The sequence below is a fragment of the Anneissia japonica genome, unplaced genomic scaffold, assembly GCF_011630105.1.
Source record: "Anneissia japonica isolate Jap-2015-1 unplaced genomic scaffold, ASM1163010v1 scaffold288153_len396733_cov185, whole genome shotgun sequence".
Classification (NCBI taxonomy): domain Eukaryota; kingdom Metazoa; phylum Echinodermata; class Crinoidea; order Comatulida; family Comatulidae; genus Anneissia; species Anneissia japonica.
The window spans coordinates 33,007-44,219 of NW_022705851.1; the positions used below are offsets into that span (position 1 = coordinate 33,007).

At 35.3% G+C, this 11,213-nt stretch overlaps 1 protein-coding gene across 4 annotated transcripts in view; it reads right to left on the reverse strand.

Annotated features, from left to right (window-relative positions):
- Positions 1 to 11,213, reverse strand: part of LOC117105922 (paladin-like) — a 50,575-nt gene that overhangs the window by 17,978 nt on the left and 21,384 nt on the right. For 3 of the 4 annotated variants that reach the window (XM_033247227.1, XM_033247225.1, XM_033247224.1), the window contains exons 6-7: positions 3,421 to 3,566; positions 2,648 to 2,756 (exon numbers count right to left, since the gene is read on the reverse strand). In XM_033247227.1, coding sequence (XP_033103118.1) covers positions 2,648 to 2,756; positions 3,421 to 3,566 — 255 coding nt within the window. Of the gene's footprint in view, positions 1 to 2,647; positions 2,757 to 3,420; positions 3,567 to 9,298; positions 9,539 to 11,213 lie in introns of all 4 variants that reach the window. The other variant, XM_033247226.1, reaches the window with a different exon arrangement.

Below are 11,213 nucleotides of genomic sequence, written 5' to 3' on the forward strand. Positions count from 1 at the left end.
GTGGTGAGTAATTTGTAGTTATTTATTCTTTCTTTTTAGGCCTATCAATGTACACTACATATAAAATACAACTTAGTTAGCCTACGTAACACACAGTAGCTTGAATGATGTTGTGGTCAATTTCACAGTACACTGTATACGGTACATTTACAATGTAAGTACACATTCCATTTTAGCATTCATTTAATTTCACAGTACCTGATATACAGTCCAAAATTAACAGTTTTCAGACATACTAAAAACAAGAAAAGGCTAAAGTAAAAGAATCCGTTATGTGTGAATTATTGCGTATATGTCTTACCTGATGCCAAAAAAACATAGTCAGTGCAAGGTGCTCCCCTGGTGAAATTGCCTTTCGCATAAGCGTATCTTCTCATTTGATGATTGGAAAGATTTTTTGCAAAATATCATCAAAGGACAACTTATCCATTCGGAGAAAGTTATTGTATTTTCCCTTATCGCCAGCATCCAACTCTTAATAACAGACCATGATATGCTCCCTATTTATTTCGTTTGTGAATCCACGACCTAACCAAAGTACGTTTTTTTTTTCAATCTCTTAACTGTCTTTTTCTTTTCCATTTCATTTACCAAATATACAAGACTGACAACAGTAAATAACAAATTTACATCCATATTGAACAAAAACTAAAAACGTCTGGGTGTTGGCATATCTAGTGGCCTAATTTTACTTGGTCTTAATAGAGATTGTCCCTAAAATTCTTATGGGCTGACAAGTTATATATCAAACAATTTAACAGTGTGGCTAGGGAATACCTAGTGTCTTTGGCTACGGTCACACTAGAGTTTCAAGCCTGGCTTGACTCACCGCGGGTGAGATTTTCGTAATGTGACCGCATCTGCACCGACTCGCACTTGGCGTGACCTCGATCTCAATCTACCTATCTCGATCCGGGCTCAGCACCCATATTGACCCTGGATTGACCCTGGCGTGTCCGAGATTGACATTTCCTCATCGGCTGTCGACCAATCACAGTCGATGACGCCGTTGCGTTTAGAAGTTCTTGAATAAAAAAACCCGCGAGTTCTTCATGTGTGTTCAATCAAGACGCAATCATTACTTTTCATAAAAGTTAATTCAAATTTTAATTAATAATAATGCAATTGATTTGGAGCGACCAGGAAACTGTTGACCTGGTAGATTTGTGGGGCCAACCCGAGCTGAGAGACCGGATAGAAAATAAAAAAACAAAAAACAAAAGGGGATTTTTTGGCGTGCTTGCTGACAGATTAGCCAGTCTCGGACATGAGAAGAGAACGACGGCCCAAATTCAAACAAAAGTGAAGGCATTGCGAGCCCAATACAAGCTGATAAAAGATCAGTTGAAGAAGAGAGGTTCGGGCACGTCTGGTGTAAAATCTTTGATTGCGATCCACCCAATCACACGTGCGTATATCGAATCCCGTATACAGAGTTGGCCAAACTCTCTCTCTACGGCTCTGCTGTTTCGACTATCATAATTTGGAGGTCAATCCAACTAGTGTGACCGATCCAGAATTTCGAGCCTAGCTTGAAATCTCACCCGCGGTGAGTCAAGCCAGACTTGAGACGCTAGTGTGACCGTAGCCTACATACTCCTGTCAAAATGAAAAATTGTATCAAAATTTTGTACAAATTTGACCGTGTGACGCCAGCTTAATGGTAGGTAACACTGTCTCTTTAATATTGTAATACTGAAATCCTATCAAGTTTTGACAACCAAAGTAAGAATTATTGATGGTAATGAATAGCAAAGCAGTATGGTCTAGCAAACTAATCTGAGTCCATCACGTTTTAATATTAACAACTATAGTCACCTGAAGACATATACAACCTGAAGGAAAATGGGCTTCAGATTTTTTTATTTAATTTGTTCTATTCAGCAAGACAAAAAAAATCATATTGAAATCTTTAAAATTTAATATTATATTTCAGCCAAAATGAGTCCATAAGGCATCCTTTTATGTACACATTTAAAATTCTATTTCAAATTTATATCTATGGAATATAAAAATATAAAAAATTGATATGTATAATCTTTCATGTTTAATAATAAAAGGTCAATTAAATGAAATGGAAATTTATATGTCCTGAATTATTTAGTGTTTTTAATACAGTAGTTTTCACTTTTTTTCTTTAATGTTTTAAATAATTTTACGACATTTTATTAAAGTTTTAACTTCATAATTAAATTTTGAACATTTTTCTGGTTATTAGCTTCTTTCAAACATTTAAACATTATATATTTTTCATAAATATTTTCATTGTCATTTGTACGTTTTTATTATGTACCAATCTTGTCTTCCTTTTATGAATTTTGACATTGTACTGTATTTATATTTTTATTATTTTTTTCATACTCATTGGCCAAGCAATAAAATTTCCTGTATTTTTATATATAGACCAATAACATTTCTTGAAGTCTCAAAATGTCTTGAATATCAATCTAGCTATTACTGCCGTGACAGTAATCGTTCGCAGCAATTCCATAGAGAATGTATGCAATGAGGCATGTCCAACCGATTGATGTACTCAGCGTTGCATTGACATGTACTCGCAGAGAACGTAGATAAATTTTTTTACCCGATGGTCGTATGAATTAATAAATGAAAAGTAATAGTGTTGAAATGGAAGGAATAATCTTACTTCATTTTTCATCTGCAAGCCTTTTGGTAGAAGTTCTATGAGTCTGAGTACAGTCAAGAACGTACCTCCTTCCCCCTTCAGGTGATCATCAGATACCATACTGTCACACCTGAAAGATCAAAGAAATCATGGTACACCTGGAGAACCTCTCACTGAGTGCTACTTTTTATACTACTCTTCATTATGGGCGTAGGCTGGGGGAAGGGGTGCAGACAAACCACCATGACAGCAAATCAGTTCCACTAAGTGAGTTAAAATACTAAAAATGCCATGAAGTTTTCAGGAATTTAGATACGCATTCTCAATTTTCACACACCCCCACGATGAAAGCAGCCTGTTCATTTTGATTATATATTATGTAGAATATGTTAGGCTCTGCACAATATTCAGGGACAAATGGCATCTCTTGATGCCTTCAAGAAGCAATTGAACTGCCATTTTTTTAAATTAAGCAATGCTTGTTCATTATTATTATTATACAGTATATTATCATGGCATCTCTTGATGCCTTCAAGAAGCAATTGAACTGCCATTTTTTTTAATTAAGCAATGCTTGTTTATTATTATTATTACACAGTATATTATCATGGCATATATGGGCAAATCATATAAAACAAAAAGAAAATAAGAACTGTTATGGGAAAAACACAGTACTCAATTAAAATAAATGTGTTAATTGATTAACATCCAAAAAAAATTTAAATATCAATTATTATTAATTATTAGTCTTTATAGTACTTTTTTATTATTGTTGCCATGGTAATAAACCTTACTTGATTTGTTGTTGACAACCTTTCTTATGTGATAGTAGCAGACAGCACATCACCATAGCAACAGTTGTTCTTCCCTGTCCTGTATGACAATTGACTACAAATGCTGGTAATTTTGAGTTGGCTTTATCAAAGAAGTCAGGTATTTCCTGAAAGGAAATGATCAAACAAAATAATTGCATAATTAAAACTTAAAATCACTAAAATGAATAAATACTGCAATTGAGTTTGGTGAATTAATGTTAGATTAATAAGCTAATGAACAGTCATTATGAAATTAACAAAATTATTAGTCAAATACTGATGCCAAATACAGTACAGTAGTTTTGTTGCTATAGCAACACCATCCAAACACACATAATTTGGTGAACCTTTGAAAATATGGTAAGACCAGTTTTCAGGTAACAGCTAAAGGTACTCAATTTAACCCTAATGCCACCCTTACAGTTGCACGATTTTTTACCCCGCAACGCCGCACAATGCATCATGGCAAGCGTGCCATTTTGGTGGTACGCAGAAGAGCGCGAAGCCGTGTTTGCTGGCTGTTCTCGCACTGTACACACATAAGTTACGCACTGTTATACGCAATGCGCGGCCACAAATGGGCCACATTGGCATGCATCGACCCTACTTGTTTACACATCGGTTAAGTATTGTTTAAGTATTGGTCACATCTACCGTACCGCATTGTCCTGCAGTGTCATGCACGACATGCATAGTCCTGTTGTCTTCCCGCATCGCCCTGACGACTTCGCGCATGCAGAAAGTCGTTGTGGCAATTTTCGGACACACTTTGGTTTGCTTGGTGGCACGCTATATATATAGCGTAGGTTTCACACCTAGCTTTATTTCTGTTATTGCAGAACAGAGGGGTTTATATCTGGCAGCTACAGGACAATTACTTCTTGAAGAGCAGGAGATAAGGCAGCAGGAGTAAGAGTATTGACACACACCGTCGGCAGTGTTTGCGCAGTGTTCATGCATGGTTCAAGCAAGTGGCACGCACATGGCACGAACATTGATGCGTGTAGAATTTTTGAACATTTTACAATTCTCTCTATGACCTGGCACACACTACCCACCCTTTGCATACTCCCCACACTTGTTCCCGTCAGGGTGGCATAATTCCGATCTCCGATAAAATCACTTTACTAAAATTCATTTCAGTTATTTATTTGACCATCAAATTAAGTATATATAAGTATATAATACACACACCAATATTTTTATTAAAGTTACTGATTCAAATACCCCAAAATTTTGAAAGGCTGGTGTGTAAAATTAGACGAAAAGAAGGGAAGGGGCTTATACCCAGGGTTAACTTTTACCCCAGCAACTATCGTATTCAGGTAACTGTTGCTACCTGGACACAATACTTTATTTACAGTACATAATCTTGTTATGGTCACCAGTAATGGCTCAAGAAATTTGTTGACATGGGGCCTGGCATGTGTGACCGGGAGTGGGGTCTGAACCATGGGTTGACTAAAGCCTTGATCAGGGTCCTGTGGAAAAAAATCCCTACATGGTAAGGTTCACGGAAAGAGTTTTAATGGCTTAGTATGGCCCAAATTGTGCTTTTAGACCACAGTATTAGGGATACTGTAGCAAATAATGGTTACTGACGACAGAGGAAATCTCTGAGAGCCAACACCCCTGCTGGCACCACCAGTGGTGGTCTCATGTACCAGTACTTAAACTATAATATGACTCTTCCCACTCCTCTAAACCTAGTGCAGACCTGTTTTAATGGTGAAATTCCTATTCAACATTATATTTCATCTGTATCTAGGTATGGCCTAGACATTATTTGAGTAATTACCGTAGGCCAACATTAGTAAAAGTTCAACATACTGCAATATTTCATGTTACTATAGTGATAACTGACAACAAAGTTTATTCTCAATTCTATAGAAATATTAAAACACAAAGCAAATGAGATAGCAAAGCCAGGTGCATCATTACAACTGATGATGGTGATCAATCAAAAGTGGTTCATGCATCTATATAAAGATGGCCGTGATGATAGTTCATCACATAATGCCTTCCCTAATTCTGTCAGATCATCTTAAGGAGTCATCCATTCTTTTTATCCCTTAAGAATACAAAACATAATGTTTTCTGTGACCGTCCTCCCTCAAAGGAGTGTGGTCCGTCATTTTGAGACCTTCATTTTCTCATAATGATCAATGCAGGGCTTCAGACGAACAGTGAGGCGGTCCTACATGCATCTACCACTATAATAACACACTTTTATGCTCCTTCATTATTTTCTTGATTCTTATTTCAGAGGTTCGAAGATCTAAATCTTGCAATGCAGTAGGAGGGTGTACTCTTGTTTATTTCGTCACCGACCACGAATAGACACAAACCTAAAAAAAATGTTCACATAATAACTACATTATTTAGTTAATTACTAAATGACCACAAATCAAGGAAAATGGACACAAATTTTCAGTGGGTTATTAGAAGAAGCATGAGTGGTGTTGCAATTGTTGTGATCACCTAGATAAGGCCTAGTTTGGTTAGGGCTAGATGTAAAAATCAGATTCCCCAACTTATGGCATAGCAGTACCTTTCTTGCAGTATGGCCTATACACACACATCGACTGTGCAATTATAAGTAAAATCATAATGGTTTATAAGGCAGGGTAAGCCAAGTTTGTAGCCTATAATTACCATCGACTACGATGGTAAAGCATAGACTAAAAAATAAAACGGAGTGCATACAATGCGTGTAAAATGAGACACACTACACGTGTAAACTACACGTGCTGTGTTTTTTAAAAAATAAATACAAACTGTTCACGCTAATTAACAGGTTAATTAAAGTTAAGAAAACTAAATTGAACATTTGAATATATATACAGGAAATGATGACATTGCATGGACTAAAAAAGCTATGAGCAATATGAATATGGATGAGCAAACTTAGGAAAGTGCTCAGTAGTAATAATAACAATGTGTGACTTCCATGCACTTAACATTAAATACAAAAAAAGCTTAGCTACATTTAAATTGTGGCGGATATATTTTAAGTGATTTAAGCAACACTTATAGGGACACATCTTGCAGAATCATTATGCTGAATTCTGTATCGCTGGGCGTGGTTTGTGACTACATATTGATAGACTTGTCAAAATTGTCAAAAGGTTTGTCAAATTTGTTGCAAAAACATTGCTCTTCATTTAGGTAATTGACAACATACAGGCTACAGTAAGATATACAAAAGCATTGAGCTCTGTAGATTAGCCTGATGGCTTGCGGTGACTAGCGTGTTAGGTAATTGATGAACAAAATTATAAGCTAACTTAGTGCCATCAAATAATATATTCATGGTACAATAACACTCTAAGATACTGACAACAGCTTCAAATTAATTAGGATTGCAATTTGATGTTGCGATAATAGAGTGTAATTTGCATTGGCACTGTCTTAATTCTAAAAGTACCTCATAATAATCAATGAACATAAATTATTTTCACTATATACGTTTCTTGTCTACGTACTAATTTGCAATTTTCTATGATAAAAACGACATATGATGGCAGACTGAGGGGAGGGCGGATCACATTAAAAAGAAAAAGCTGTTTTGGATTATATACCTCATACATAGATTCTAGGCACCTAATTGATTAAGAAGCAGACAATATAAAGTTCTATTCTCCTCAAAAAGTATTATTCCCCTGAAAAATAGTACTTTTTTGCCCTTTTGCAAGTGCAAACTCTAGGCCCACTTAACATCTGACGGTAAAGGGGACTGCAACCTCTACGAAGAGAGATTGGCCCTTGACTGCGCCACGGATCAGCGAGTAGACAATAAACAAATATGGAGGCTATTTGTATATGTTTAAAATTAAACAAGACTTACAAACATGTATTGATTATGTTAAATAATTACATAGAATGAATGAATATAAGACCTCAGTATCTATACACTATAAATGAATATAAGACCTCAGTATCTATACACTATAAATGAATATTATGACCTCAGTATCTATACACCAATGAATGAATATACGACTTCAGTATCTACATATTGTAGAACAAATGTTACTCAGAATAATGAGAGGAAATCATGATTCGACATTTCGACCTTTACATGTGATCTTCTGGAATGAGGAACCAAGACTTACCTGTAAAGTTGGAATTTTATTGTAATTGTACCTCATAAAAGGAAATACCTGTGATGCAATTCTTTATTCAACATGAACCAACGGACACACCTCCTTTGGCCCAAATGACTATATTATCATACACTGTATGGAGAAAATACATGAAGAAAACTTGTGGGTCGGTAGGTCAACTCTTCTTCATGTTGTTCCAGAAGGTATGTATTCATGAGAATTCAGAAATGAAATTTGCAGTTTCGACAGCCAATCTTAAGAGGGAAAGGACATATGGCAGACTATAAGCCTTGGACTTATCATTGTTAGTAATCAGCTAAGTTTCCAAATGTTACCGTCCTTGTTAAAATAATTTTTTTTTTTGGCTTGTCACAATGATAACTAGAAATGCTCTTTTTACGCTACGCAATAAAAGCATAGTCTATCCACAGTGTGATTTTCTCTAAGAATTGATAAGTACAGGGTTCCCCAGTATGCCGGAAATCAGTATGCTCTCCCGCACTCTAGCAAACAAACAAAAATCTCCTGGAAATCACTTATCTCTCCGGGGACCTCACTTGCATATAAAAGGAGGGGGGAGGGTACCGCAGCCACTTCAAGACATGAGAAACTTGCACTACCTATTTTACTAAAAATTCTAATATGGACTTTAACTGCCATTTACCAAATCGCACTGTGCTATAAACGACAACAGGAAAAAGGCCACTCAATAGTGCCAAGAGGGCACAATATTGACTGGTCTCCGATGGCAAAATGTCTGGTCGCGATCTTGTGGCTGTAGGTTTCCTGTAGCAAGGGGCTTACTGGCTTAGCACCTAGTTAAGATTGAAATTCCCACAACATCGTGCGGAAAATCGTGTCACTTTGACACAGGATAGGCCAGGGACTTTAACTACCAATTCCACCCTGGTTATTTCCCACACTTGTACTACAAAGTCCTCGAGAACAGTAGATAAGCTACTGAACAGGTTTTCCCAGTATAAAGAATAAAATAAATAAATAACAAAATTACCATCATGTATTCTGCTAAATTTAAAACCAATCAGCGTTACGTAACTTTAGTATCGTGGCAACTAGCCCAAATCACCAGATTAGTGAAATATTAAATATACAAACGAGCAATTAGCATATTCACACACATACAAAAACAACAGGCTCCATCTTCTTTATTACCATCTTGCATTCTGCCTAGTTTGAAACCGATTAGACCTACCAAACCTTAGTTATCGTAGTAACATACCGGTAGCTAAAATTTCCTGGCTATAGTGCATTATTAATTACGCAAATGAGCAATTAGCATCTTCAATCAATCAATCAATCTTTACTTTCCATCATGAATAAAAACAACAAAAAATTTAGATGGATGAAATACAACAAAAGCAAGGCCTGACAATGTTTTTTATTACCTTAAAAAGACAATCATATGCAATATAGACTGACACCATAAGAGTTTTTAACTCACACACATAGGCAACATCATCACATTCTACTCCAGTAGACTTACATTTTTCTAACATGGTTTGGATCTATAAAGCTTCATGATTATGCAATAACACATTTTGATGGTAATTAAAGGTATGTGTTTTAGTTCAACAATTAGGCCTACAGTGAAATTAAGGGGTGTTTATTTGAGTATACTTGTATCCATTTTACACCCAAAATATAAACGCTTTCCTCAGGTAAATCCCTTCCTCGAATAAATACCTCCCTCAATTAATTGCCCCCTCAAAACCCATTCTCAACGTACTTACTTTAATAAGATTAAGGAAACTGTCAACAGCGACATCTGAAGGTGTGTTGCCACTGCTACAAGGGAATCTTAAGTATTTCGTGTTTGGCCGAGGCAGTATATATTGGGCAAAAACTTGTTCAGTTGTCTGGAAATCATCCAAAAACTGTACATGATATTTGTGGGGATCTTCCATCAAGTTCATTACGTCGTCATAAAAATAAAACTGATTGTCTTCATCTGTCGTTGCAATCTCAACAACCTGAAAAGACAAAATTATAATAATTATAATAAATTTTACAAAATTAAAATAAAAAACATAATTTTACAAAAGATTAAAAAAATTTGTTTTTCGTGTTGTGTTTATCTGCATTGCTCATTTCAACCAAGGAGCATCAGTGGGTACCTAAGGAGGTTTGAGTGCAAAATGTAAATTTAAGGGTGTTTTCAATTTTGGAGGACCCAGACCTACTGTAAATATATCTTTAAAAAAAAACCAATGGGTCTAAATGAAACATTCTATAATACTTTGTAAAGGTCTTGTAAAAAAATGATTAAATTTTTGTGACGATCTGCAGTATGGTGTGGATCTGAGGACCATTTAAAAGAAAATGTCTCAGACCACATATGTCGAAAACGGATCAACTGATCTGAATGAAACATTCGGAAAAATTTTAACCAAGTTACAAGGAAGAAATTATTATGTGCTAGCGACAAGTAAGTCAAAGGGGGTAAATTGAAAGGTCATTTCAATTATTGAGGACCGAAACCTAAATATCTCTTTAAAAAAAAAATCAATGGGTATAATTTAAACCTTGTGTAACAGTTTGTCAAGGTCGAGTAAAGAAATGATTAAATTTTTGTGACGATCCGGAGTAGGATATATATCTGAGAACCATTGAAAGCAAAACGTTCAAGACCGCATATTTCGAAAACAGATCAACCTATCTGAATGAAACATTTTTTTTTAAGATCCCAGATGTAAATATATATAAAAAGCTTTCAATGGGTGTAAATGAAACTTTCTATAATAGTTTGTAAGGGTCCAGTAAAGAAATGACTGAATTTTTGTGATGAAAAAGGTGTGAATATGAGGGCCATTTAAAGGAAAACATCCCAGACCAGATATTTTAAAAATGGGTCATGAAACTTTCCGGAAAGTTCAACACAAGTTACAACGAAGATATTATTATGTGTAGGGAACGATCCAGATTAGATTGTAAATTTGAGGGTGAAGAAATGATCCAATTTTGGTGACGATCTGCAGTAGGGTGTGGATATGAGGACCATTTAAAGATTTTTAGTTGACAGTTGATTAAATTATTTAAAAGCAATTTGCGTTTTCTAACACGCTTAAACCAGTTACAGCTAAGTTAAACTCAAAGCTACTGTGATATGCATGAACAATTTTTGCTTTCAGTCATTGAATTGCTATGAACTGAAAATGCACCTATTCAAGGTTGGCACATATGGCACGCAATGGTTATGAGTCACGATGTACTTCCCTATTACCATTGCAGTCATAGTTCAAGTCTCACTAATAATGTCGCAGAGAACTTCATTTTCGTTTTTTTTTTATCACTTCATTTTTTTTCCACTTCATTAAAGTTATATTGGTTTTCCATGTTTTTTTTTTAACTTCATTTCTCATTAAAGCAATGGAGAAAAGCTCTATGTTCTGTTGTTCAAGTCTAGTTATTATTATTATTAGAATTTTAGTTGATTATGTTCAAAATTAAGTCCTCAATTCAACTTTTGGATACTATGTGTTTTGTATTTGGTAAATTTTATTTCAAAAACTGAATAAAGATTCTGGCATATATATTAGGATAATAATCGTTATAAAGGCTATGTATGTATATAGCACAGGTATAAAACTGAGGCGGTTGCATCGATATGATAATTACTTAAGATACCAAATATATACACCAAGCACT